A 23,644-nucleotide genomic window follows, 5' to 3' on the forward strand; every position below is an offset into this window, starting at 1 on the left:
CAACGTGGTGAGACCTCATCTCAATTAAAAATAAAAATAAAATAATTAATTTTTTAAAAATCTGCATTGCGGCCGGGTGTGGTGGCTCACACCTGCAATCCCAGCACTTCAGGAGGCCAAGACGGGTGGATCACGAGGTCAGGAGATCGAGACCATCCTGGTTAACACGGTGAAACCGCGTCTCTACTAAAAACACAAAAATATTAGCCAGGCGTAGTGGCAGGCACCTGTAGTACCAGCTACTCAGGAGGCTGAGGCAGGAGAATGGTGTGAACCCAGGATGCGGAGCTTGCAGGGAGCCGAGATCGTGCCACTGCACTCCAGCCTGGGCGACTGAGTGAGACTCCGTCTCCAAAAAAAAAAAAAAATTTCATTGCAACCACCAATGTAATAAGTGATTCAAGAACCATTAAACCATTGAATGAAAGCTTTTTGGGAAACAGAATATTCACTTAGTCTTAAATTATTCCCTCAATGGGATTATTCTTATTTACAAAGAACAAAGGAAACTTCACAAAAAAGAGGCCTGCTGGACACCACCTTAACCAGGTGATGAACAACTTATCACCACCAATAATGAGACCAACAGACACCACAGGCATCCTGATGTGACACGGTGGGAGACACACAGCATCACACAGGTAGTACAGTTATCGAAAATATTTGACCCAAATCTACAGACAGGAAATCACTGCCCAAATGCAGAAAATAGGACATTCTACAAGAAACTAGTTTGGAATCTTCAAAAATGTCAATGTCACTAAAGACAAAATGGGCAAAGCGGGACTACTCTAGATTAAAGAAGACGAGAATACACGTGGCAAGTAAAAAATCCTAGATCAATGGGAAGGGAGTTGCTATGAAGGACATTTTAGTCATTCGTTCAGTCAATGAAAACTATTTATTAGAAAACATATCAAGGTTAAATTTCATCAGTATGTGATAATAGTATTACATTTAATTAGAAAAATGTCCCTATTTTTAGGTGATAAGTGAAGTTTTTATGGCTTAAGTATCATGATGACTTTAATTTACTTTCAAATAGTTCAGAAAGGAAAATGTGTGTTGATGTATGTGAAGAGAGAAGCAACATGTAGCAACATGCTGAAAACTGGTAAATCTAGGTAAAAGATATAGGGATATTCATTTACTACTTTTGTAACTTTCCTATAGTTTAAATTGTTTCCAAATGAAAAGGTGAGGAAAGTAAATGAAATAGATGGCATAGGTCTGTTCGCAGTAGTTTAGGACTGCCCGTTAAAACCATTTTAAAAGGATTAACAAAAATTACACAAATCATCCTCCTCCTCCAAACTGGCTTCCAATTCTCACACAACGGATAGGGGCTGCCTCTATCCAGGGAATATACAAAACAATGGTGGTTTTAGCTATAGAATCCCTTTTCCCTCCCAACTCCTTCACCCAAATAAAATCTTACGGGGAACACATTATGCTAACAGACAAAAGCGCTGGTTGAGGTAGGGATGAGACTGCTAGAGCCCTACCCAGTAGGCTCCCTTGGGCACTAGAGTCACCTTCTTAAAACCCAACAGCTCCTAAAAACATAGCCTAAAAACCACTATATCCAGATCCAATTCACACTAAAAAAGGCCAGGGCAAAGTATAATTAAGAAGAGCTCACTACTGAATCAGATAATACATTTAAAAGTCAAATATAAATACTATTTTGGGGCCAGGTATGGTGGCTCACGCCTATAATCTTAGCACTTTGGGAGGCCAGGGCAGGAGGATCACTTGAGACCAGAAGTTCCAGACCAGCCTGGGCAACACAGTGAGACCTTGTCTCTACTTTTTTCTATTTTTTTTTTTTAAATTAGCCAGGCATGGTGGTGCATGCCTGTAGTCCTAGCTCCTCAGTAGGCAGGAGGGTCACTTCAGCCTAGGTGTTCAAAGTCACAGTGAACTATGATTGGACCACTGCACTCAAGCCTGGGCAACAGAACAAGACAAAACCACTATTTCCAACAAAAACAAAAACAAAAACAAAACCACTATTTTAAGAAATATTTTGGAACATCTATTGTTAAATTATCATATTTCTGTTCCTTTGTAATAGTGTTCTCAATAGAGAGCTGACCATAAAGTATAAAAGATTAAATTTTGCTTCTAAACATGTTGAAATAGCACTGATTTCAGATTCTTCAACTTCAAAAGCATTTGATGAAAGAAATTTTTTTTTTTTTTTTTTTTTTGAGACAGAGTCTCACTCTGTTACCCAGGCTGGAGTGCAATGGCACGATCTCGGGTCACTGCAACCTCCGCCTCCTGGGTTCAAGTGATTCTCCTTCCTCAGCCTCCTGAACAGCTGGGATTATAGGTGCACACCACCATGCCTGGCTAATTTTTGTATTTTCAGTAGAGATGGGGTTTCACCATGTTGGTCAGGCTGGTCTGACTCCTGACCTCGTGATCCACCCACCTAGGCCTCCCAAAGGGCTGGGATTACAGGCGTGAGCCACCATGCCCGGCCTGATGAGAGAAATTAAAGACACAACTGAAAAGACTTCCCATGTTCAGGGACTGGAAAACATAATTTTTAAGATGTCAATACTACAAAACCCTATGGACTTAATGCAATCCCTATCAACATCCCAACAGCATTTTTTGCAAAATCCATCTTGAAATTCATATGGATCTAAGGAACTCTGAATAGAGAAAACAACCTTGAAAAACAACAACAAAGTTGGAGGTCTCACATTTCCTTATTCCAAAATTTAATACAAAGCAACTATAATCAAAACAGGGTGGTACTGGCATAAAGACATATAGACCAATGGAACAGATTAGACAGCCCAGAAATAAACTTCCACCTGTAGGGTCAAATGATTTTCAACAACAGTACCAAGATCATTTAATGGGAAAGGAGAGTCTTTTCAATAAATGGTGCTGAGAAAACCAAATATCCACATACCAAAAAGTGAAGCTGGACCTTCACCTTATGCCATACACAAACATTAACCCAAAACGAATCAAAGACCTAGAAGTCAGAGCTAAAACTATAAAACGCTTAGAATAGGAATTCCTACAATTCAAAAACAACCTAATTCAAAAATTGGCAAAGGAATTGAATAGATATTTTTTCCAATGAAGATATACAAATGGCCAAAAAGCACATGAAAAGATGCTCAACATCACTAATCATTAAGGAAATAAGAATCTAAACCACAGTGTGATACCACCTCATACCCATTATACAGAGGCAGGACTATCACTTAAGGCTTGTGTCAAAAACAAAGAAAACAAGTGTTGGTGAGGTTGTGGAGAAAGTGGAACCCTGTGCACTGGTGTCAGGGAAGTAAAATGGTGCAATGACTGTGGAAACCTATGGTGGTTCCTCAAAAAATTAAAACCAGAATGATCATGTGATCCAACAATTCCACATCTGGATCTATACCCAAAATAACTGAAAGCAGGGTCTTGAACCGATATGGATACACCTATGTTCGCAGTAGTTCATGATAGCCAAAGGTGGAAGCAACCCAAGTGTCCATTAATAGGTGAATAAACACAAATATTAATACGGACATTGACAATATTATGCTAAGTGAAATAAGCCAGTCACAAAAAGACAAATACCGTTTGATTAAACTTACATGAGGTACCTAGAGTAGTCAAATTTATAGACACAAAGTAGAACATGGTGGCCAGGGGCTGAGGGGAATGGGAATGAGGAGTTAAGTTTAATGGGTACAGAGTTTCAGTTTCGCAAGATGAAAAGAGTTTGGGGGATTATTTCCATAATAATATAAATGTACTTACACCAGTTAACTGTATACTTAAAAATGGTTAAGACAGTAAATTTTATATCTGTTTTACCACAATTTAAAATATTTTAAATAATTTTTTTAAAGTATTTGATGAAAGCAAGAAGAAAGTTTAAATCATCCTGGGCTAGTTAAGGCTGATTTTTTTTTTTTTTTTTTGAGATGGAGCCTCACTGTCGCCAGACTGGAATGCAGTGGCATAATCTCAGCTCACTGCAACCTCCGCCTCCTGGATTCAGGTGATTCTCCTGTCTCAGCCTCCTGAGTAGCTGAGACTACAGCCACACACCACCACCCCCAGCTAATTTTTGTATTTTTAGCAGAGATGGGGTTTCATCATGTTGGCCAGGATGGTCTCGATCTCTTGACCTCGTGATCCACCTGTGTCAGCCTCCCAAAGTGCTGGGATTACAGGCATGAGCCATTGCGCCCGGCCTGGTTAATTTTTCTTAACAAGAACTGAGTGTTACCACATTAGGTGTAGAAAGCCAGATGATTTACTAGAACAGCATCAAATGAAAGAAGGGTTTGTATAAATATGTCAGAATATACAAAAATATTTATAATGAGCGTTACCATCTAAATGCAGACAGACCTTTCAAAGTTGCAGGTAATCAAAATATGAGCTCAGTGCTACTCTTTGGATTAGACAACAGCAATTACACCATGGTCAAAACGGGCAACACCTCCTTTAGTTTATTCCATCAAATTATCCTCTCACACTTCCCTGGACTTTGCAAGTTCTAAGATCTCTGTCTGAGCCAGAAATATTTGTGCCCATTTTACAAAAGGCTTGTTATTACAGTACCACATCTCAAACTGTTATTACAGTACTACATCTCAAACTACATTTGTGTCTATATTTAGAGTCTCAAACTTACCTCATGTTGATATGGAAGGAATTATTCTTGTTGACTTCAAAGCCTCCAGACCAAATACAATTGGGAACATCCATCAGTCTGACACACAACAGCTGATCATAGTCATTCCGAGGCCAGTGGAACACCACACTGGAACCAGGAAGGGTGGAAATGTAACCTTCGGGATTGGCTGTTCCCTAAAACACATAGGATCACAGGCTTTAGTCAACAAGTCGATTCATGACAATAAGTGTTACTGAGTACCTACTCTGAGCCTTACCCTCTAACAGGAGCTATCTGGGTACCAAAGGCACAGAGCAGTTACTCGCATCACAGAACGTACAGTCTTCACAGAAGATGACATTAAAACTCGTGCTATTAAATAGGCACTCTCATCCTTCAAAAGCAAACTGCTCACCTGTCCCCTGGCAAATTCCCTCTGTGCAAATGCAAGCTTGTGAGATGATTTATTATCTAACAGGTAACGGGGGGCAAAGATGACCATGCAGGTGTCAATGTATCGACCTCGGCCTTTCTTGACATCAATACCTACAAATAACAAGAACCACTTTTATGAATTAACCATGAAGAGAGAAAACTCTTGGTCTGACAAAAATAAATAACCTTCACAGTTACTTAGTTTCTCTGAGAAAATAACTGTATCACCTGAACCTTCTAGGAATGTAATGAAAACAGCAATTGTACTCAAAGTATTATTACTCCTTATTCCCATTTAGGCCTTAAAAAGGTTCAGAGGCAATATCAACATCCCCTTAATTCCTAGTTTCTTCACACGGTGTGTACCATTTAACAGCAACTAAAATATATAGGTGTCCAGTCACATATACCTTAGGTTTCCATTTATGAAGCTGAATACTCACAACAGTTTCACATGATACTTTTTTGCTTACACCTGAGACACAAAATTTCCTTCTAGAGAACCTGCCACTTTTACAGATACAGTGGAAATTTCAGATTACTTAGTTGGGTTCTGTAATGTTCTAAACTTCACTGACTCTTCTCTAGTATTTTATTTTAGCCCAGTGCCCAAGAATCCAGCTCAAACATAAGGCTAAGTATTATAGAACTTATTCATGGCCAGGTGTGGTGGCTTACGCCTGTAATCCCAGCACTTTGGGAGGCCGAGATGGGTGGGTCATTTGAGGTCAGGAGTTCGAGACCAGCCTGGCCAACATGGTGAAACCCCATCTCTACTAAAAATACAAAAATCAGCTGGGCGTGGTGGCGGCACCTGTAGTCTCAGCTACTTGGGAGGCTGGGGCAAGAAAGAGAATTGCTTGAACTTGGGAGGCGGAGGTTGCAATGAGCCAAGATCGCACCATTACCCTCTAGTCTGGGTGACAGTGCGAGACTCCGTCTCAAAAAATAAATAAATAAAATAATTTATTCATTTATAAAATTAATGTTTTCAGCACCTACTATATATTAGGAAAAAATAAGAAAACAGTCCAAAGGAAATCTCAAGACAGCTGGTTCCAAATATAGAAAAGCACTGAATTATCTTAAAAACTCTGATAACAATTTTTAAAAATAAAAAATTCAGTGGGATGAATTTATTCACTCATTCATTCAGACAATAAATATAGCAATGACATTCAAGATACTGGGCTGAGCTCTGGTCACCCATTGATAAAAATATTTATCATAGAAATAATAAAAATAACAACAACAACAATAATAATTACTGATCTCTTAATACATGCTAGGCCCTCCCCCAAAGGCTTTACATTGAATCCTCATAACAACCTTCTAAGTTAGATATTTTAATTATTTCCATTTTACAGATGAGGAAACGAAGGCATGGAAAGCTAAGTAACTGACTCTATGTCACGCAGCTAGTATGTGCCATAGCTGGGATTCAAGTCCAGGCAGTCAGCCTCCGGAGCAGCACCCTCATCAGGCTTGCTTGTATTGTGATGAGACATATACAAGGACTCCACTCCATTCAGCAGTCATCAAGTATCAAGAGAACCATTAAAATAGAAAACTCCACCTTAGCATTTGACAACCGGGTGTCATAGATTTCTCAACACAATCCCAATTATAAATATTCCAATCTGTTAATGCCGTAATTCACTTAAACTGGCTTGAAAATGCTGATGTTCCTTTAACACAAGCCTTGAAAATACCTGAAAGACTGAGAAAAGTCACACACAAAAATCTCTCTAAAACTCTGTATCTAAGAAATGCTATGTAATACTGGGATATGGAGCTATACCCTATCACTTCTTTCTGTGACATACAGAGAAGCTTTCATTGTCAGAAATCAACATTATCATAGTTAGGTGATATCTAATAGGAAGTCTAACTATAAAAGATGTATCTAATTTAATATTATAAAAAGAGTCTAGGGTACTCTGGACAATACAGACATTCAATCTTTGGAAAAAGGTGGGCTTCTTTCCCCCTTCACATCTTATATTGCCCTGGGAAACCCCTGATAAATCAATAAGCTGATAAGATCAACAGGCACAAAATCGTTCTTTTTGGAGATCCGTGTGAGGCTACCTGGCAAGCCTGTCCCCGGCTTTTCAGTTTGGACTATGCTTTAAACTTTCCCGAAAGGGAGTTGGTTATCTATCCTATTCTTCCAAATATTCAAGTAGGAGATTCCACAAATTCCCTTGTGGGAATATATGGCAAAAGTTCATGACCCTCAAGAATTATAAAGTCCTATCTTAGCCCACTCCCTCTATGCCTTCCCTAGGTGGATCAACAAAACTTAAATCACAGTCTTAGCCCTCAAAACATATGCCACGAGCTTTAGTGAATGCTCCTAGCATAACAACTTATATGGGTAATCACTGCATATGTCTGATCAGTTTGCTCAACTGGCCTCTGCAAGACTTCTGTGGTTCTTAGTGCTAGCTGCTTTAAAAGGAACAAGCTCCTCCCACCCCAATTTGTCCCAACTACAGCTTCCAGTCAACCTGTGATATCTTGCTTTGCAAAATACATCAAGGGCAAAATACTCCAGCAGAAAGCCAAACTCAGCATGAAGCAGCCTTTGCCTATTCAAGGGGTGGAGCAAACAAAAGTGAGAAAAAGTTAAAATAACTATCTTGTGCTGCAAGATCAAATAAAGTTTATTTCTTTTAAAAATCTTAATGTCAACTTTAAGAAAACAGTTCACATGTCAAGGGAGAATGAATACAAACCTATGATTAAAAATCCAAAAAGGAAACTATACTTGAAAGATTCTTTTATTAATAAATCCTCAGACATCTAAACATATCTTTGATTCTCCATGGGACTCAGGATAAATATGTAAATGATATCACATCAGTTTTTCCTTGGTCTAGGAAGGAACTATGACTACTATGTGCATACTGTCCAATACGGTGCCAGTAGCCATATGTGGCTATTTAAACCTAAATTCATTAAAATTAAATAAAAAGAAAAATTCAATTCCTCAGCCATACTTGCCTTACTTCTCACTAATGTGCTCTCCAGGGCTCAGCAGCCACATGTGGCTAGTGGCTAGTGGCTACTACTAGATAGTGCAAAACAGAACATTTCCATCATCACAGAAAGTTCTACAGGACCACGCAGTCGTAGATGGTGTTCCAATGTTCAAAACTAAACATTGCTTTGAGATGCTGGGAAATTATATACTGAAAGGATGTGCTGCTACAATTTTCACCTTGATTCATATTTCAATCAAATTATCTTAACCCTTTAGAGAATCTTTTGAGTGTTCTCAAGTGGCTATGAGACATATGGGTACAGTATCCTCCCCTCCCCTTTCCACCCTTCCCATCTCCATAAGCAAAGTGAGTTTGGAGATTGCTTTAATTACTACAACCACCAAGTGCATTTTATTTGTATCCCCCAATCCTAATCCTACTTCTGACCCAGATTTCCCCTTTGCATCTAGGCAGGTCACTTAACCTCTCTCCTTCAGTTTCAAGGAGAACAATGTTTCTTACCCTCTTAGGGCTTGCAAATTTTAATGAATGCGTGGGAATACTTGGAGGATGAAAGGCATGCTAAGTGTTCCTATTATTCCCCTGAAAAACAAGGATTCAAGCCAAACTGATACTTTCCTGACACAGGTGAGTCTGAAATTAAACAGAGCCACAGACCTCAAAAGGGCAGTGTTTAGGTGGCTCCTCAGATCCCCAGGAGAATAGGTCTGTGTTGATATCAGTGTAGCATTCAGAGAACAGATACCTGACCCAATGCCAAATAAGAAAATCAGTACTTGTAGTCAGGCCAAAATGCATGGCCAGCTCATTCCTCCAAGCCTGAGGTCATCAGCCAATGGTTCTGATTGTCCCGCTGCCCCAAATGTAACCCACCAATGTTATAGATCAGCCCTGGGCGGTTTCCTTGCTGGATGACTTTCAAAGCTCGGACACCACTACCACCATCCAGGGAGAAGCCCTGACACCAGCCCGGCATGCCTTCTGGATGAATCCCCCTTCCGATTCTCATCGTGCAGCTGTGGGGCAGAAAAGCAAAGATGTAGATATTCATCCACAAGAAAGTCTTATCTGCCTGTTCTAACTGGGAAACACTAATACAGTTATCACCCAAATTCCATCTCTACCATTGACTCTCTTCCTCACTCTCATGTGATTCCCTAGCACAGTGAGAAAATTCATTAGTGGTTAAAGCTGTATCTTAGAGGCAGCCACAGTACAACACTGTGTGAAATTTATGGACATCTACAACTAAATGCTATAGGAGAAAACATTAGGATTCTATGAATATAACACATGAGGAAAATGGTGCAATTTCTAATATTCCCCTAAAAATCAAGGATTCAAGTCAAACTAATCCTTTGCTGACTCTGCTGTTTCAAGGGCTCATTTTAAAAAGCACAAGAAGCATATGTACAGAAGATGCAGGTATGATGCGTTACTTCTAAGGGCTGATACTTTTTTTTTTTTTTTTTGAGACGGAATCTTGCTCTGTCACCCAGGCTGGAATGCAATAGTGCAGTCTAGGCTCACTGCAACCTCTGCCTCCCAGGTTCAAGTGATTGTCTTGCCTCAGCCTCCCGAGTAGCCGGGACTATAGGCATGTGCCACCACACCTGGCTAATTTTTGTATTTTTAGTAGAGACGGGGTTTCACCATGTTGGCCAGGCTGGTCCCAAACCCCTGACCTTGGGATGTGCCTCGGTCTCCCAAAGTGCTGGGATTACAGGCGTGAGCCACCACACCCAGCCGGACTGATACTATTACAACAGCAAAGCACTGTTTAGTTGGCCAGTGTCCTGTCATGGATTTGGGCAACATAATTCCTGAATGTGTGTTCCAGCTCTACCACTAACAAGCGATGTAAACTTGGGCAGGTAGCAATCTCTCTGAGCCTGTTTCCTCATCTTAAAATATAACAATATTTCCTGCCCTGCCTAAACCATTGGGATGGTGGGAAGAATCCAGTGAGATGGTCTATGTGAAATGCTCTGGGAACTGTGCAATTCACAGATAAAACACACTGTGTGACACACGTCAAATCCTAAATCTAACACTGTCCAAATCATTTCAGGAAAAGAATGAGACTGGGCTCGCTGCACATGCCAAGAGGCTGGCTGCATCCCCTACAATATCCAGAACTCTCATCAATCCTCTTTCCACGCCTCAAACACTAATCTACACTCCAATCTTCCCTTGTAAACACATCAGTACCCACTGAAGTGTGGTACTCCAGAAGACTTTCTGTTAAGCTGTCAGCACAATTCTACCGATAACACGGTATGGCATTTTAGCACTATTGGATACACCCATTTATCTTTGATTAGAGCTCTATTAAAAGACTCCTGTAAAAAGCAAAATGTCAAAACCAAGAACAAAAGTGAATTAATGCTCCTACCATACATTAAAAGCACATGTCATCTAATCCTCACAGTTGTTTTTTGTCCCTGCTTTTAAACATGCAATGAGTGCTTTGAGACCATAAAATGGCACATTTTACTTCAAGGGTAAAAGGGATGAATTTCCAAATGTGATACAAATCCTGGATTGGATTAATGAGGCTGATGGCTTTACCAAAGAACCAGTCTATGTCCATTCTGATGCCAGCTCCTGTGCCTGTGCTAAAAGTTTACAGGGGAAGAAAAACAGCAGAGGAGGAAGGAGAACACGTGGCTTTCTCTTCGTTGGCAGAGTTATGAATAGGAAAACTACTTCAATGCATGTAAAATAAAACTAGCTTTCATTATAAACCAACCAAATGGTTTATTTTCAGTATCAAATAACATAGAAATTAGATCCCCAAAAATCCCATTAGGTCATGGTTCTATTCCCCTGCCAAGTCAGGATTGTTATCTACAGTATATTTCTACTTACACGGATATATTATAGCCTTTACTAATTTCTTCCCTTCCCTGGGAGCTTATTTCCCCTTCCCATAAATAACTGTACTCACAGGTTTGGCTGCTCTTTGTCAGCATAGCAGAATAAGAGAGGACTCAGGCTCCGAGCCAGCTCATGCTCCTCAAACTGGCCTGCAGCATCTGTCTTGGCATTGTCCTGTCTGAAGATCAGTGGCAACCCTTTAGGAAGGAGAGGAAAGTTTACATCAATACCACCCAGTCTATCTGAAAGAGATGCAAATGGTGAACGAATAAAATCATCAAGCGGGAAAAGAGTGAAAATTGAATCTATTTAGTGGGCTCAGTTTCTTGCCTAAAAGGACAGTTTTGAGCATGATTAAGCATTTATGATGGAAGCAGGAACGTTTCAGCAGTTCAGACTGTTGAAGTAATCTATTTGCATTGGCTCCATTTAGTTAGTTAAGCAAATAAATCTGAATTCCCATGACTAATGCCAAAGACCTACTTGAGCAGCCCCTGTATGTACCTGTTTTGTTAATTAGCCAATATGGAGCAGAAATGAAGATCTTTAAGGATCCTTCTGCTCGACACACAATCCGGATGGTGAGGTTCAGCTGCCGACGGTTGACGTCATAGAGTCGCATCCTCACCATATAGTTTTGGGTTCCAGGTGGAATGAGCAATTCTTTACAGAGGGGGAAATTCTCCAGTGATACCCCTAAAGAAGATACAAACTATTAACTTTCAGAGTTCTCACTATAGTTTGTCAAAATAGCTCACAGCAAAAGTAAACTGGATTCCTTTTGGGAAAACCAGTAACTAAGTATCTAACTGCAAAAATCTTCATTAGAATGGCTCTTTCCCTCTAGCTAGGGTAGGGATCAATATAAGCAAACCAGATGGCCTGGAAGTCACACTAGAGAGCCTAAATTGCATAATCATATGGGTTAGATAGCCTAACCCATATGATTAGATATAAATTAGATATTTTGATATCCTAACCCTGGGTGACAGAGTGAGACTCCACCTCAAAAAAAAAATTAAATTTTTAATCAACACATAATAATAACTGTACATATTTTGGGGGTACAGTGAGATGTCTCAATACATATACACATTGTGAAATGATCAAATCAGGGTATTTAGCATTTTCATCATCTCAAACATTCATTGTTTCTTTCTAGTTAGAACACTAAAAATCCTCTCTTCTAGCTCTTATGAAATACACCATACAATATTGTTAACTATGATCACCATTCCTCTTTGTTTCAAGCGTTGCAAATATGATAATGATTCTCTACTTTGACTTCATTCACCCTGTTAAAGCAAACTAAATATGGCCTGAGGACTCCGTACTTCTATATGAATCTTTGTGGATGAACTGCCAGCTAACTTAATAGGTAGACAAGATTGAAGACCCGATTTAGGATTATGTACCTGTAACAACAGCTGAGTCTTGGCCAATCCCAGGGGCCACACTTCAACCCACTCATACACTGCTGAGTATTCCAACTGTGTTCAAATAAGGCAAACACCAACCCGTAACCAATCCAGCTGATTCTGTACTTCACCTCTGATTTCTGTACGTCACTTCCTTTTTGGCCTATAAATTTGTTCTGACCACGAGGCATCCCTGGAGTCTCTCTGAATCTGCTGTGATTCTGGGGGCTGCCCAATTTGCAAATTGTTCATTGCTCAGTTAAACTCATTTAATTTGGCTGAACTTTTCCTTTTAACAACCCTTACAACTGAAAATTACTTGATGCATTCCAAACCCCCATTTCTTCACCAGTAAAATGGGGCAAATAACTATTTCTATAAGGATTACACGAGATTACATGTGTGAAAAAGCCCAGGTATGCCTGGAATAGAGTGAGCGCTTAGCAAACATTTATACTTTCAATAAAAAGAGAAGAGGCATAAGATTTTGCTTGGGAAAAGCATAGTTTAAAAAGATGAAATGACTTCCTACAATCATACATCATGTGAGCAATGTAAGAAAAAAGGCTCTGTTGAGTGCCTCCTCTGTAAACCTTTTGGTTTGATAAGTTTTTTTTTATCCTTTTCTATAAGTTCTTTTTTTTTAAGAGACAGGGTCTTACTTTGTTGCTCAGGCTGGTAGGCAGTAGCGTGAACATAGATCACTGAAGCCTCGAACTTCTAGACTCAAGTAACCTTCCCGCCTCAGCCTCCTGAGAAGCCGGGACTACAGGCATGTACTGCCGCCGCCTCTAGCTAAAGGTTATTTTTTTTAACTGCACTGATTCCTTTGAGCTGGCTTATTGAGATATTATATGTGTCCCAATTTCTCCAAGATGCTTACCAAATAAATAATCACAAAATACTCATTGATATTTTCATAGGATCATGACAAATGATCATCTGACTACATTCTTACCCAGCTCAATGTTCTGGGATGTATCAGCTGTGTGGAGAGCTGCCTCCTTGCCAGGTTTCAGCGTCCCATTAATTGGCATTCCTTTAACATAAAAATCAAGTTCACAGGGTAGCAAGTTGCAGATTACCACAGTTGGCAGGAGATATATGGTATGCCCAGGCTGTCTGAAAATCTGTTTTGCGCTGTCAGAAAATATGTTTGAGGGCATATAATCTGGATAATTCTCTTTCTTTATAGCCACACAAAACCTATGAAGATAAAATGGTGTAAAAATCATCACACTTAATGAAGAACTTAAATTTTTTCTCCTTAGCTAAGTAGGAGAAAGAATAACATTAAGATGGTTCAATGAGTAAAATTATTTGCAGTTTTCAATTCAAATACATTTACTAAGATATAAATGCACAATAATATGTATAGATTTTAAATGTTCAGTTTGATGAGCTCTGACAATTATACACACCTCTATAAACACCATCCAAAATAAATTATAGGACATTTCCCTCACCCCAGAAAGTTCCCTCATGTCCGGAATTCCAATCAATATTCTCCTCCATCATTCAGGCAACCCCTTTCTAACATTTATCACTATGGATTAGTTGTGTCTGTTCTGGAACTGCATACATATAAGTGGAATCATGCAGTATGTACTACTCTTCATGTCTGGCTTCTTTTTTTTTTTTTTTTTTTTGAGATGGAGTCTCGCTCTGTCCCCCAGGCTGGAGTGCAGTGGCGCGGTCTCGGCTCACTGCAAGCTCCGCCTCCCAGGTTCACACCATTCTCTAGCCTCAGCCTTCCAAGTAGCTGGGACTACAGGCGACCGCCACCACGTCCAGCTAATTTTTTGTATTTTTAGTAGAGACGGGGTTTCACCGTGTTAGCCAGGATGGTCTTGATCTCCTGACCTCGTGATCCGCCTGCCTTGGCCTCCCAAAGTGCTGGGATTACAGGCATGAGCCACCGCACCCGGCCTATGTCTGGCTTCTAAAACTTAAAATCTCAACAAGATTCAGCCATGTTGTTCTATACATCCTCTTTGATAATTTTTCACTTCCTAGTAGTATGCCATGGTATGAATAAATCGCTGTTAATTTATTCATTATCCGCTTGATAGCCGATTGGTTTTTTCCAGTTTAGGGTTAAATGAACATTCTTGTACAAGTATTTTTTTTGGACATGTATCTTCATTTCTTTTAGGTAAATACCCCAGAGTGGCCTTGCTGGGTCCTTAATTTTTTTTTTTTTTTTTTTTTTGAGACTGACTTTCACTCTTGTTGCCCAGGCTGGAGTGCAATAGTGCTATCTTGGCTCACTGCAACCTCTGCCTCCTGGGTTCAAGCCATTCTCCTGCCTCAGCCTCCTGAGTAGCTGGGATTACAGGAGTGCACCACCACATCTGGCTAATTTGTTGTTTTTACTAGAGACAGAGTTTCACCATATTGGCCACGCTGGTCTCGAACTCCTGATCTCAAGTGAGCTGCCCACCTTGGCCTCCCAAAGTGCTGGGATTACAGGCATGAGCCACTGCACTTGACTCTCTTTTAGTCTCTTAATATGATGAGTTACATTTACCGATTTTCAAATATTAAGCTAATCTTAAATTTCTGGGATAAACCACTTGCTGGATTGCATTTCATAATATTTTGACAAAGGGCTGGGCACAGTGGCTCACACTTGTAATCCCAGCACTTTGGGAGGCCAAAGTGGGCAGATTGTTGAGGTCAGGAGTTCAAGACCAGCCTGGCCAACATGGTGAAACCCCATCTCTACTAAAAATACAAAAATCAGCCGGTTCTGGTGGTGGGTGCCTGTAATCCCAGCTACTCGGGAGGCTGAGGCAGGAGAATCACTTGAACCTGGGAGGCGGAGGCTGCAGTGAGCCAAGATCACACCACTGCACTGCAGCCTGGGCGACACAGCAAGACTCTGTCTAAATTAAAAAAAGAAAAACTTGACTGGGCGCGGTGGCTCACGCCTGTAATCCCAGCACTTCGGGAGGCCAAGGTGGGTGGATCGCCTGAGGTCAGGAGTTTGAGACCAGCCTGGCCAACTGGTGAAACCTCATCTCTACTAAAAATACAACAATTAGCTGGGCGTGGTGGCAGGCGCCTGTAATCCCAGCTACTCAGGATGCTGAGGCAGAAGAATCGCTTGAATCCAGGAGGCGGAGGTTGCAGTGAACCAACACTGCACCCTTGCACTCCAGCCTGGGTGACAAGAGCAAAACTCCACCTCAAAAAAAACAAAAAAAAATTTTTAATAATGATATTTGCACCTCTTCATGGGGAATACTCGCTCACAGTTTTTACATAGTAGCTATGTCAGGTTTTGGTATTAGGGATATGTTGGCCTCATAAAATGAGTTCGGAATTGTTCTTTCCTCTTCTATTTTCTGAGAGATCTTGTGTAAAACTGTTATTATTTCTCCTTAAACGTCTGGTAGAATTCACCAGTAATGTTGTATGGGCCTATAGTGTTCTTTGTGGACAAAGGCTTTTCTAACAGTTAAAGTTCTTTTAATTTAGATACTGGGCTATTTGGATTTTCTATTTCTTCTTTGTATCAGTTTTGATAACTTGTGTTTTTCAAGAAAGGTGTCATTTACATGTGGAATGTATTGGCATAAAATTGTTCTTACCTCCTTTTCATCCTTTTTATGTCTATAGGATCTGTAATAGTGCCTCATTTTTTTCATTCCTTATATTGGTAATTTGTATTTTCTGTCTTTTCTCTTTGAGCAAGTCTTGCTAGAAGTTTGTGAAATTTATGTCAATTTTGACATTGTTGATTTTCTATTTTCTAGTTCACTGATTTCCAGCCATATTTTTATTGTTTCCTTTTCCTATTTGTTTTGAATTTGCTCTTCTTTAACTAACTTCTGAAGGTAGATTAAATCAGCGATTTTATATATTCTTCATTTTCTTTTCTTTTTTTAAATTAATTGAGACTTAACCAAAGGATCTTCCCCATTTTCTAATATGAGGATTTACAAACTATAACTTCCACCCTCGGAACTGGTTTTGCTGCATGCCCCATATTTTAACATGTCTTCCTTTTATTATCATTTGATTCAAAATATTTTCTAAGTTCCTTTGTGATTTCTCTTTTTTGACCCATGGATTATTTACAAATATATTGTTTAATGTCTAAATATTTGGGATTAGGTATCTTATTGTTGTTTATTTCTAGTTTACTTCTATTGTGATCAGGAAATACATTCTGTATGGTTTTAGTTCTTTAATGTTTATTGATCTTTGTTTTATGGCCCAGCAGATGATCTCTCTTGATGAGTGTTCCACTTATACTTGAAAAGAATGTATAATCTGTACATAAATGTCTATTAGAACAAGCTCATTGATAACACTGTTCAAATCTTTTACATATTTATTGATTTCCTTGTTCTATAAATTACGGAAATGGAAGTGTTAAAATCACCAACTCCAGCTACATATTTGATGTATTTCTTCCTTTAGTCTGTTAACAATTTGCAGATCTGGGTAAAGAGTATACTGAAATTCTTTACACTATTCTTGTATCTCTTCTCTAAGTTTAGACTAAATGAATGCCTGTCTTCACTATAAAAGAAACTAAAGCTAATCCTCATTAAATAAGTTGAAAGTCTAAATTTGTTAGGGTGTAACATAGCAATCCAGTATTTTTTCCAACATTGAATCTAGTAACATACTCCTGTATAATGGGAAAACAGGAGTTTAAATGGTTAGGCAATTTTGTCAAAGTTCTCAAGAAAGTCAGTATTAGGTACATAAACCTTCAAATTATTTTGAAATCTGTCACTCGAAAAACTCCAAAATCCCAGGATTTTGCTTTCCAATTTTGGAATGAGAACTCATTATTTTCTGTTTGTTTTCCTTCCTGTCTCTATATGTCCTCTCTTTATGCTGTTGTACAACACAAACTTCTAATCTTGTACGTGTAAATAGCGTCTGTGTTGGCTGTCTCTCCCATGTAATAAAGCCTCCCCAGACCCCACCAAGAGTTAGCACTTGAGTTCTCATGAACTCTAACTAAAACTCAAGGAATAAGAACTTTAGAGTTTAAATAAAGATAACTGAATCTCTAAGGGTCTTTAGAGAAAGAATGGTAATAGTCATTCCAAAAGAAAAAAAAAGGCAAAAGTGACATGCCACTGCAGTGGTGCTACATACCTGAAAAATCGGCTTTTTTCTGTGTCCATAGAGTGGCACTCTCGTTTACTGCTACTAATTTCTGCAGTCTTCACTACATTGGTCCAATGAATGGGAGCCTTACAGAAAAATACACCCAATCCTTTGGGCCGGGCCTGTAGCCGCCAAGAAGTGAGGTGTAAAGGCACAGCAAACGAATCCCCTGGCATGATAGCAGGAAGCACCACTGGCTCTGCCACAGAAATAAGGGTTAATACTTTCAGGCAATGGTCCTCCACCCCAAAGACTGACCATCTCAGGACAAAAGAAGACAGACCATATATACTGACTGCTGGGGAAGATACCACTGGGGAAAAAGAGACTTGACAACAGTCAAGAAATATTTATCAGCATTTACTATATTCTAGACAATCAAAACATACTGTCTGGAGCTGATGGGCTATCCAGTCTTAGTTCCATTGGTGTCTCAAGTCTGTTCCTCACAATGAGGGCTGACCGGACAGTGATGACTTTCCGCGCACTGCCTTCCATAGTCACTGCAAAGACCACCCGCACTGGTGGGAGTGAAGAGAACTGTGAAAGAGAGATAAAGACAAAATAGTTATGTTTCTGAAAAAACATATAAAATACAATAATATCGATCAGGATGTCTACCTTAAAAGCATCTTATTACTACTATAGCTCTTCAGTGAAATCAGTCATAAAACCCTAAAGCCATTCAGCTTTAAAGGGAGTAAACATCCTATAAATATATACTATTAAAAAAATAAATTCTAAAAAGTTCTGCAAAAACAGATAATCCACTCAGATGTGATATCACAAAGTGTGTCACTAAGAAAAATCAGTCCTAAGCCTCTAGAAACATTATTAAAAACATTCACCTGAGACTGTGATAATAACCTATCCAATTTTCCAAACTTCCTGTAATTTGGTAAGGAAGTATCTGCTGGAAATTATCCCTGATTCATAAAGCCCCTGAGTTCCTTATAACGAAACTGAAAAAGGCTTGTTTTCTACTCTATTGGCAGGGAATTAAATAAAGAGCATCCAACACAATTAAAATAAGAAATAATGAGGTAGGACTTTGCGAAACATTAAATGATTTACCTTCTGTGTTATTTTCCTCCTAGATTAATATCCAAACAATGGTTTGGGTACTGCCCAAATACAGAAAAACAGAAGGAAGTCTTCTGAGATTAACATTTGTCTTTGTAAAATCCAGAAAGTGTAAAAGAAAGAATTGTCTGCATTGGTGTGCCTTTCATAGGAACAAATAATAACTTCTTTTTTTCTAAATGTCATAAAATATATTATTTAGGTCCATATATTATTTGTTGACATGCCTATATAAAAACCAATGTCTGTATTTTAAAGAACTTTAAAAATAATCACTTGTTCATAAAAAGGATACCAAGGTTCAGAAACTCAACATAATGAAGGGAAATTATTTATTTTTGTCTTGGGTTACAGCCATTACGTTATTTTTCCATATGTTCATTCACACATTCAACACACATTTTGTGCTAATACCATGTGACAGGAAATTTTCTTAAAAGTAGAAAAATCCCATGTTAGGTACACCAAAGAAAAAGTTTCTGAAAGTACTACTCTTAGAGTGAGTATCCAGAACATATTAACAATGCTTTTTACTGGAGAAACAAATGGCATGACATTCAAGCTTTTCATTCTGCCAACTTTCTCATTAAGACAAACAGCAAGTGAAAGTCAATCCAATAAACAATAAAATGAAGAGCTCCATGTTTTGAACCAAGACTTCTAGGAAGTCCAAACAAAAAGGCAAACTACAATTTTCTAGAGTGTTTTTAGAAGGACACAATCCTAGGCATAAATCATCATCGAAGCTCAAGCTTCCAGTGATCCAACCCTAAAAAGGCCCCAATAGTCAAAGCCAGTAACAATTATTTAAAATCCTAGGCTGGGTGCAGTAGCTCACGCCTGTAATCCAGCACTCTGGGAGGCCGAGGCAGGCAAATCAGGAGGTCAGGAGATCAAGACCATCCTGGCTAACACAGTGAAACCCCATCTCTACTAAAAATACAACAAATTAGCTGGGGGTGGTGGCAGGCGCCTGTAGTCCCAGCTACTCGGGAGGCTGAGGCAAGAGAATTGCTTGAATCCGGGAGGCGGACGTTGCAGTGAGCTGAGATGGCACCACTGCACTCCAGCCTGGGCAACACAGCGAGACTCCATCTCAAAAAAAAAGAAATCCTGATGTTGTTTCAAACCTTGATATTGTTCAGGCCTACCTGAAATTTTGTTTCAAAACCTACAATCATCAGGGAGGAGAAATTATAAATAAAAGCCTGGAATAAGTTTGTTAATGTCATTTCGTGATGATGTTTCAAAAGCCAAAGAGGAAATAAATTGCTACTTTTTCGTTCTTATTTACTTTCATGACCTTTGGACCCAAAACTATGAAACACATATGGTCATACCAGGGTTAATTTCTATTTTAACTTAGAATGAAAAGGAGACCTTGGACCAAACATTTGCCTTTTCTTCTCCTTCCCTGTAATACTTAGTCTCACACACCCAGCTAGGTGAAAACATTTTCTTGCAAGTTTTTGGAAAAGGAAGGTAATCATTAATAGAAAAGGGCAGAGATAAATTCCAATCTCATATATGTCATAAAGCTTCTCTGATCATTAAGAAATGTATATCCACATGATTCAGGTGCAGTGTATATACGCAATAAACACAATGACAACAGGAAAATCATACTTACATAAACCTGGGGATGTATAATATTCGTTCTGCTGCTTGGGCTGCCAATCTGAAAAAGATTTCAAAAGTTAGAGTCAGCACAGACTTAAGATAATTAGCATCATTAAATTCAATGACAACATAATTTTCTTCAAAGGGTGGTGCTTGTAAATACTTTCAAGTAAAGTATAGTCTACTATGAAGATAAAACATCTCTTAAAGATATGGAAAAAACAATATTCATTTTATAACCATTCAACGTATGCCAAATTTCTCCCCAACACATCAATGCAGTAAGAAAGGTGCCTATGAGGGAACTGGTCCTTTCATTACCAGACATAAACTTAGGCTGAAAAGTAATCCTGAAAAGGTTTTGTTTTTGCTTTTGTTTTCTAAGAAACTTGAGGCACAAGAGCAACAGTAAAAATGAACACTTGTGCAACAGTGTTCTCTAAGAATATTTTTCATGAAGAAAGTTGCAATATCTCTGCAAGTCTGCATTTCCACCTCACTACTGGCTACCCAAAAATAAGTGCAAGTATCCCATGAAGTATGAAGGAGGATGGGGCAAGAGCACCCATGGCAGCTATGTCAGCCAGGATGTCAGCCTCCACCTGCATGTACAAGTCAGGGATGCTACCTGCATCATTTCCTGGGCTGTCCCTCCAACCACTAGGACTACAGGCAGGAATGAAATTGGGGGAAGGGTATGTGAGAGCATGTGTGATCAGAAAATAAACGACAGTGGACATCTCTCTTTGTGCCACAGAGAAAGATTTGGAGACACAGAGTAAAAGGATCAAGGTGCTGCATTATAAGAAATATTAAAAAGACAGTGTATATGGACAGCATAACAATATGTGAAATAAAGACAAGACTCAGGTTCAGCAGACTAGTAAACTACCAGTCAGGCCAGCTAGCATGAAATGGACCTACAGAGGTGAGGAAACGTGTTACTGCTGATTTTAAATCTTGTTTTTCTACTGAAACTAACCATTGGCTGGCTTATCTACATATTGATTACCAATGCCTATGACTGACCCAGTAAGTCCTAGAATTAGGGGAAAGAAAGAACAAGAAAGTTTCATTAGAGTAAGCTTATTACAGGCTTAACCATCTGACTTCCTGACAGTCACACACCGTAGAGGAAGATGAATTTTTATCTGGTGCTGCATATCGAAAAAAGGTCCCGACTTTGTCCACAGACACTGGGCTCACTTGCTCCCAGCCATTTACTCTCACTTGCAGTTGATGAATCCGGAGGTCATGGGTGTGTCTGTCAGGCAGAACAAAGAAAAAGATATTAAGCACAATCTCCAGAAGGGATGAAAAGTGCAAGCAAAGACACAAATCTGATTTAGTATATAACGATGTAAAAACCCAGTTGGCTAAACCTTTTGGAGATTACCTAATGCAAGGGAAATCAGGAGCACAGTTTAACTGGGTTTTACACTTACAACACAAACTGCAAGATCTGTAAAGCTTGACTGAGTAAGAGTGGCATTTATCCTCCATTGTACAAACCACGCAAATCCTGAACACGAGCCAAGGTCTTTCCCCCACCAACCCTCACCCCAACCTATATAATGATGTCACTGGGGTGGTAAAAATGCAGTAGCGATTTAATCATATAACCATACTCTTGGAAATGCATAAAAAATTATTCTTGGTTCCTTTGTTGAAATCCTACTTCACTCAGAACCACATGCGGTTGTTTGGCTCCAGCCCTACGTGACTATAGACAGGGCAGGAGAGGCACAGCGCTCATTTCAGGGCTCCTGTGCTCGACTGAAACTGGAGCAGAAGGCAGTGGGCAGAACAGGAGGAACAGGAGGAAATTGCACATTTAATTCTATTTTAGATTTTGCCTAATTCAAGCCAGAAGTGAAATGGGGAACTGGATTTGAGGCTGACAGGAAGTGGAGAGGGAGGCATGGAGTGGGGTGCAGTGTGCCAAAAGGGGAAAAAGCCAGAAAAGGCATTTATTTTGAAGAATTCAAGCAGAATAGTGGGACTTGAAATGGATTATGAAATACGGAAACAAAAACGGAAATGACAAAGAGGTCAAACCCTTTCTGATATGACAGAGGATGGGCTTATCCAGAAATGTTCCCAACAGTTCTGTAGTTAGCTTCTCCAAGAACTGTGAGGACCAACAGGAAAATGCTCACTGCTCATACCTGGAAGCTAAAGTGGCTTCCAAGTACATGTGTGCCCAGCATAGTGACTTTTTTTTCCCCCTATAAAATCCCTGGAGACCCACATGTTCAGAACTCTTGCTTCTTGGGAATAATGTGTCCGGGTATCAAAGCTATGCAAAAGGAAACCTGCTTGACTTGGGAGCAAGTTTACACTCAGTAACTGAAAGCACCACAAAAAGCACATGATTACAGAAAGCTAAAGCCAATCTCTTCAATTTCAGCTCAGCTTGAAAACAAATATGAGGCTCAAATACTAAATCTTAACCTATTCAAATGCTGTCTTAACCTATTCATATCCACTGGCTAGCCTGTGCATAGAAAAATACTTGTAAATAATACAACACTTTACTGGATATTTTATGATCTCTCAGTAGTCAGATAGAACATTTTCTCACATTCATTCCAGTTTTTAGTATGGGTACTTCAGGAATGCATCAGCTAGCAGTCTCCCCAGATCAGTTCTTTTTAGAATCAGAATTTGTCTTATTATTAGCTTTGAGTCCTGAAACTATCTGCTTACTAAAAGTACTACATGGCATATATGTAAATTAAAATTGAAATCAACATGCTTTGAGAATCTTTTAAGAATACCATATCACCAATCCATCATGAAAATCAGGCCAAGATGCAATAAACTTGAGGGTTATATGTCTATGTTTCCACCAAATTCTGTGAAACACACAGGTTATCACCTCATATGTCAAATAAATGGATAGTTAATGAAAAGACATGTATTTCCAAGATGGCAGCAAAGTCTTTTTTTTAAAAGGAGGCTGGGTGCAGTGGCTCATGCCTGTAATCCCAGCACTTTGGGAGGCCGAGGTGAGAGAACTGCTTGAGCCCAGGAGTTTGAGACCAGCCTGGGCAACACAGTGAGACCTCATCTCTACAAAAATAAAATAAAACAAAATAATAAAAGGAAACACTGATTTATGAAATATCTTTTAAAAAGAAGACATTAAAATCATTAATAAGGGGCCAGGTGTGGTGGCTCACACCTGTAATCCCAGCACTTTGGGAAGCCGAGGCGGATCACTTGAGGTCAGGATTTCGAGACCAGCCGGCCAACATGATGAAACCCCATCTCTACTAAAAATAAAAAAATTAGCCGGGTGTAGTGGAGCATCCCTGTAATCCCAGCTACTCAGGAGGCTGAAGCAGGAGAGTTGCTTGAACCCAGGAGGCAGAGGCTGCAGTGAGCTGAGATCGTGCCACTGCACTCCA

At 39.4% G+C, this 23,644-nt stretch overlaps 1 protein-coding gene across 6 annotated transcripts in view; it reads right to left on the minus strand.

Moving 5' to 3' along the window:
- The window catches only part of VPS13D (vacuolar protein sorting 13 homolog D), a 282,547-nt gene that overhangs the window by 144,876 nt on the left and 114,027 nt on the right, over window positions 1-23,644 (minus strand). For all 6 annotated transcript variants that reach the window (XM_054438655.2, XM_054438652.2, XM_054438651.2 and 3 more), the window contains 10 exons: window positions 21,360-21,495; window positions 20,242-20,289; window positions 17,918-18,068; window positions 17,517-17,727; window positions 13,351-13,598; window positions 11,479-11,670; window positions 11,045-11,171; window positions 8,968-9,110; window positions 5,064-5,194; window positions 4,667-4,842 (listed from right to left, as the gene is read on the minus strand). In XM_054438655.2, coding sequence (XP_054294630.1) covers window positions 4,667-4,842; window positions 5,064-5,194; window positions 8,968-9,110; window positions 11,045-11,171; window positions 11,479-11,670; window positions 13,351-13,598; window positions 17,517-17,727; window positions 17,918-18,068; window positions 20,242-20,289; window positions 21,360-21,495 — 1,563 coding nt within the window. The remainder of the gene's footprint in view (window positions 1-4,666; window positions 4,843-5,063; window positions 5,195-8,967; window positions 9,111-11,044; window positions 11,172-11,478; window positions 11,671-13,350; window positions 13,599-17,516; window positions 17,728-17,917; window positions 18,069-20,241; window positions 20,290-21,359; window positions 21,496-23,644) is intronic.

The sequence above is a fragment of the Pongo pygmaeus genome, chromosome 1, assembly GCF_028885625.2.
Source record: "Pongo pygmaeus isolate AG05252 chromosome 1, NHGRI_mPonPyg2-v2.0_pri, whole genome shotgun sequence".
Taxonomy (NCBI): Eukaryota; Metazoa; Chordata; class Mammalia; order Primates; family Hominidae; genus Pongo; species Pongo pygmaeus.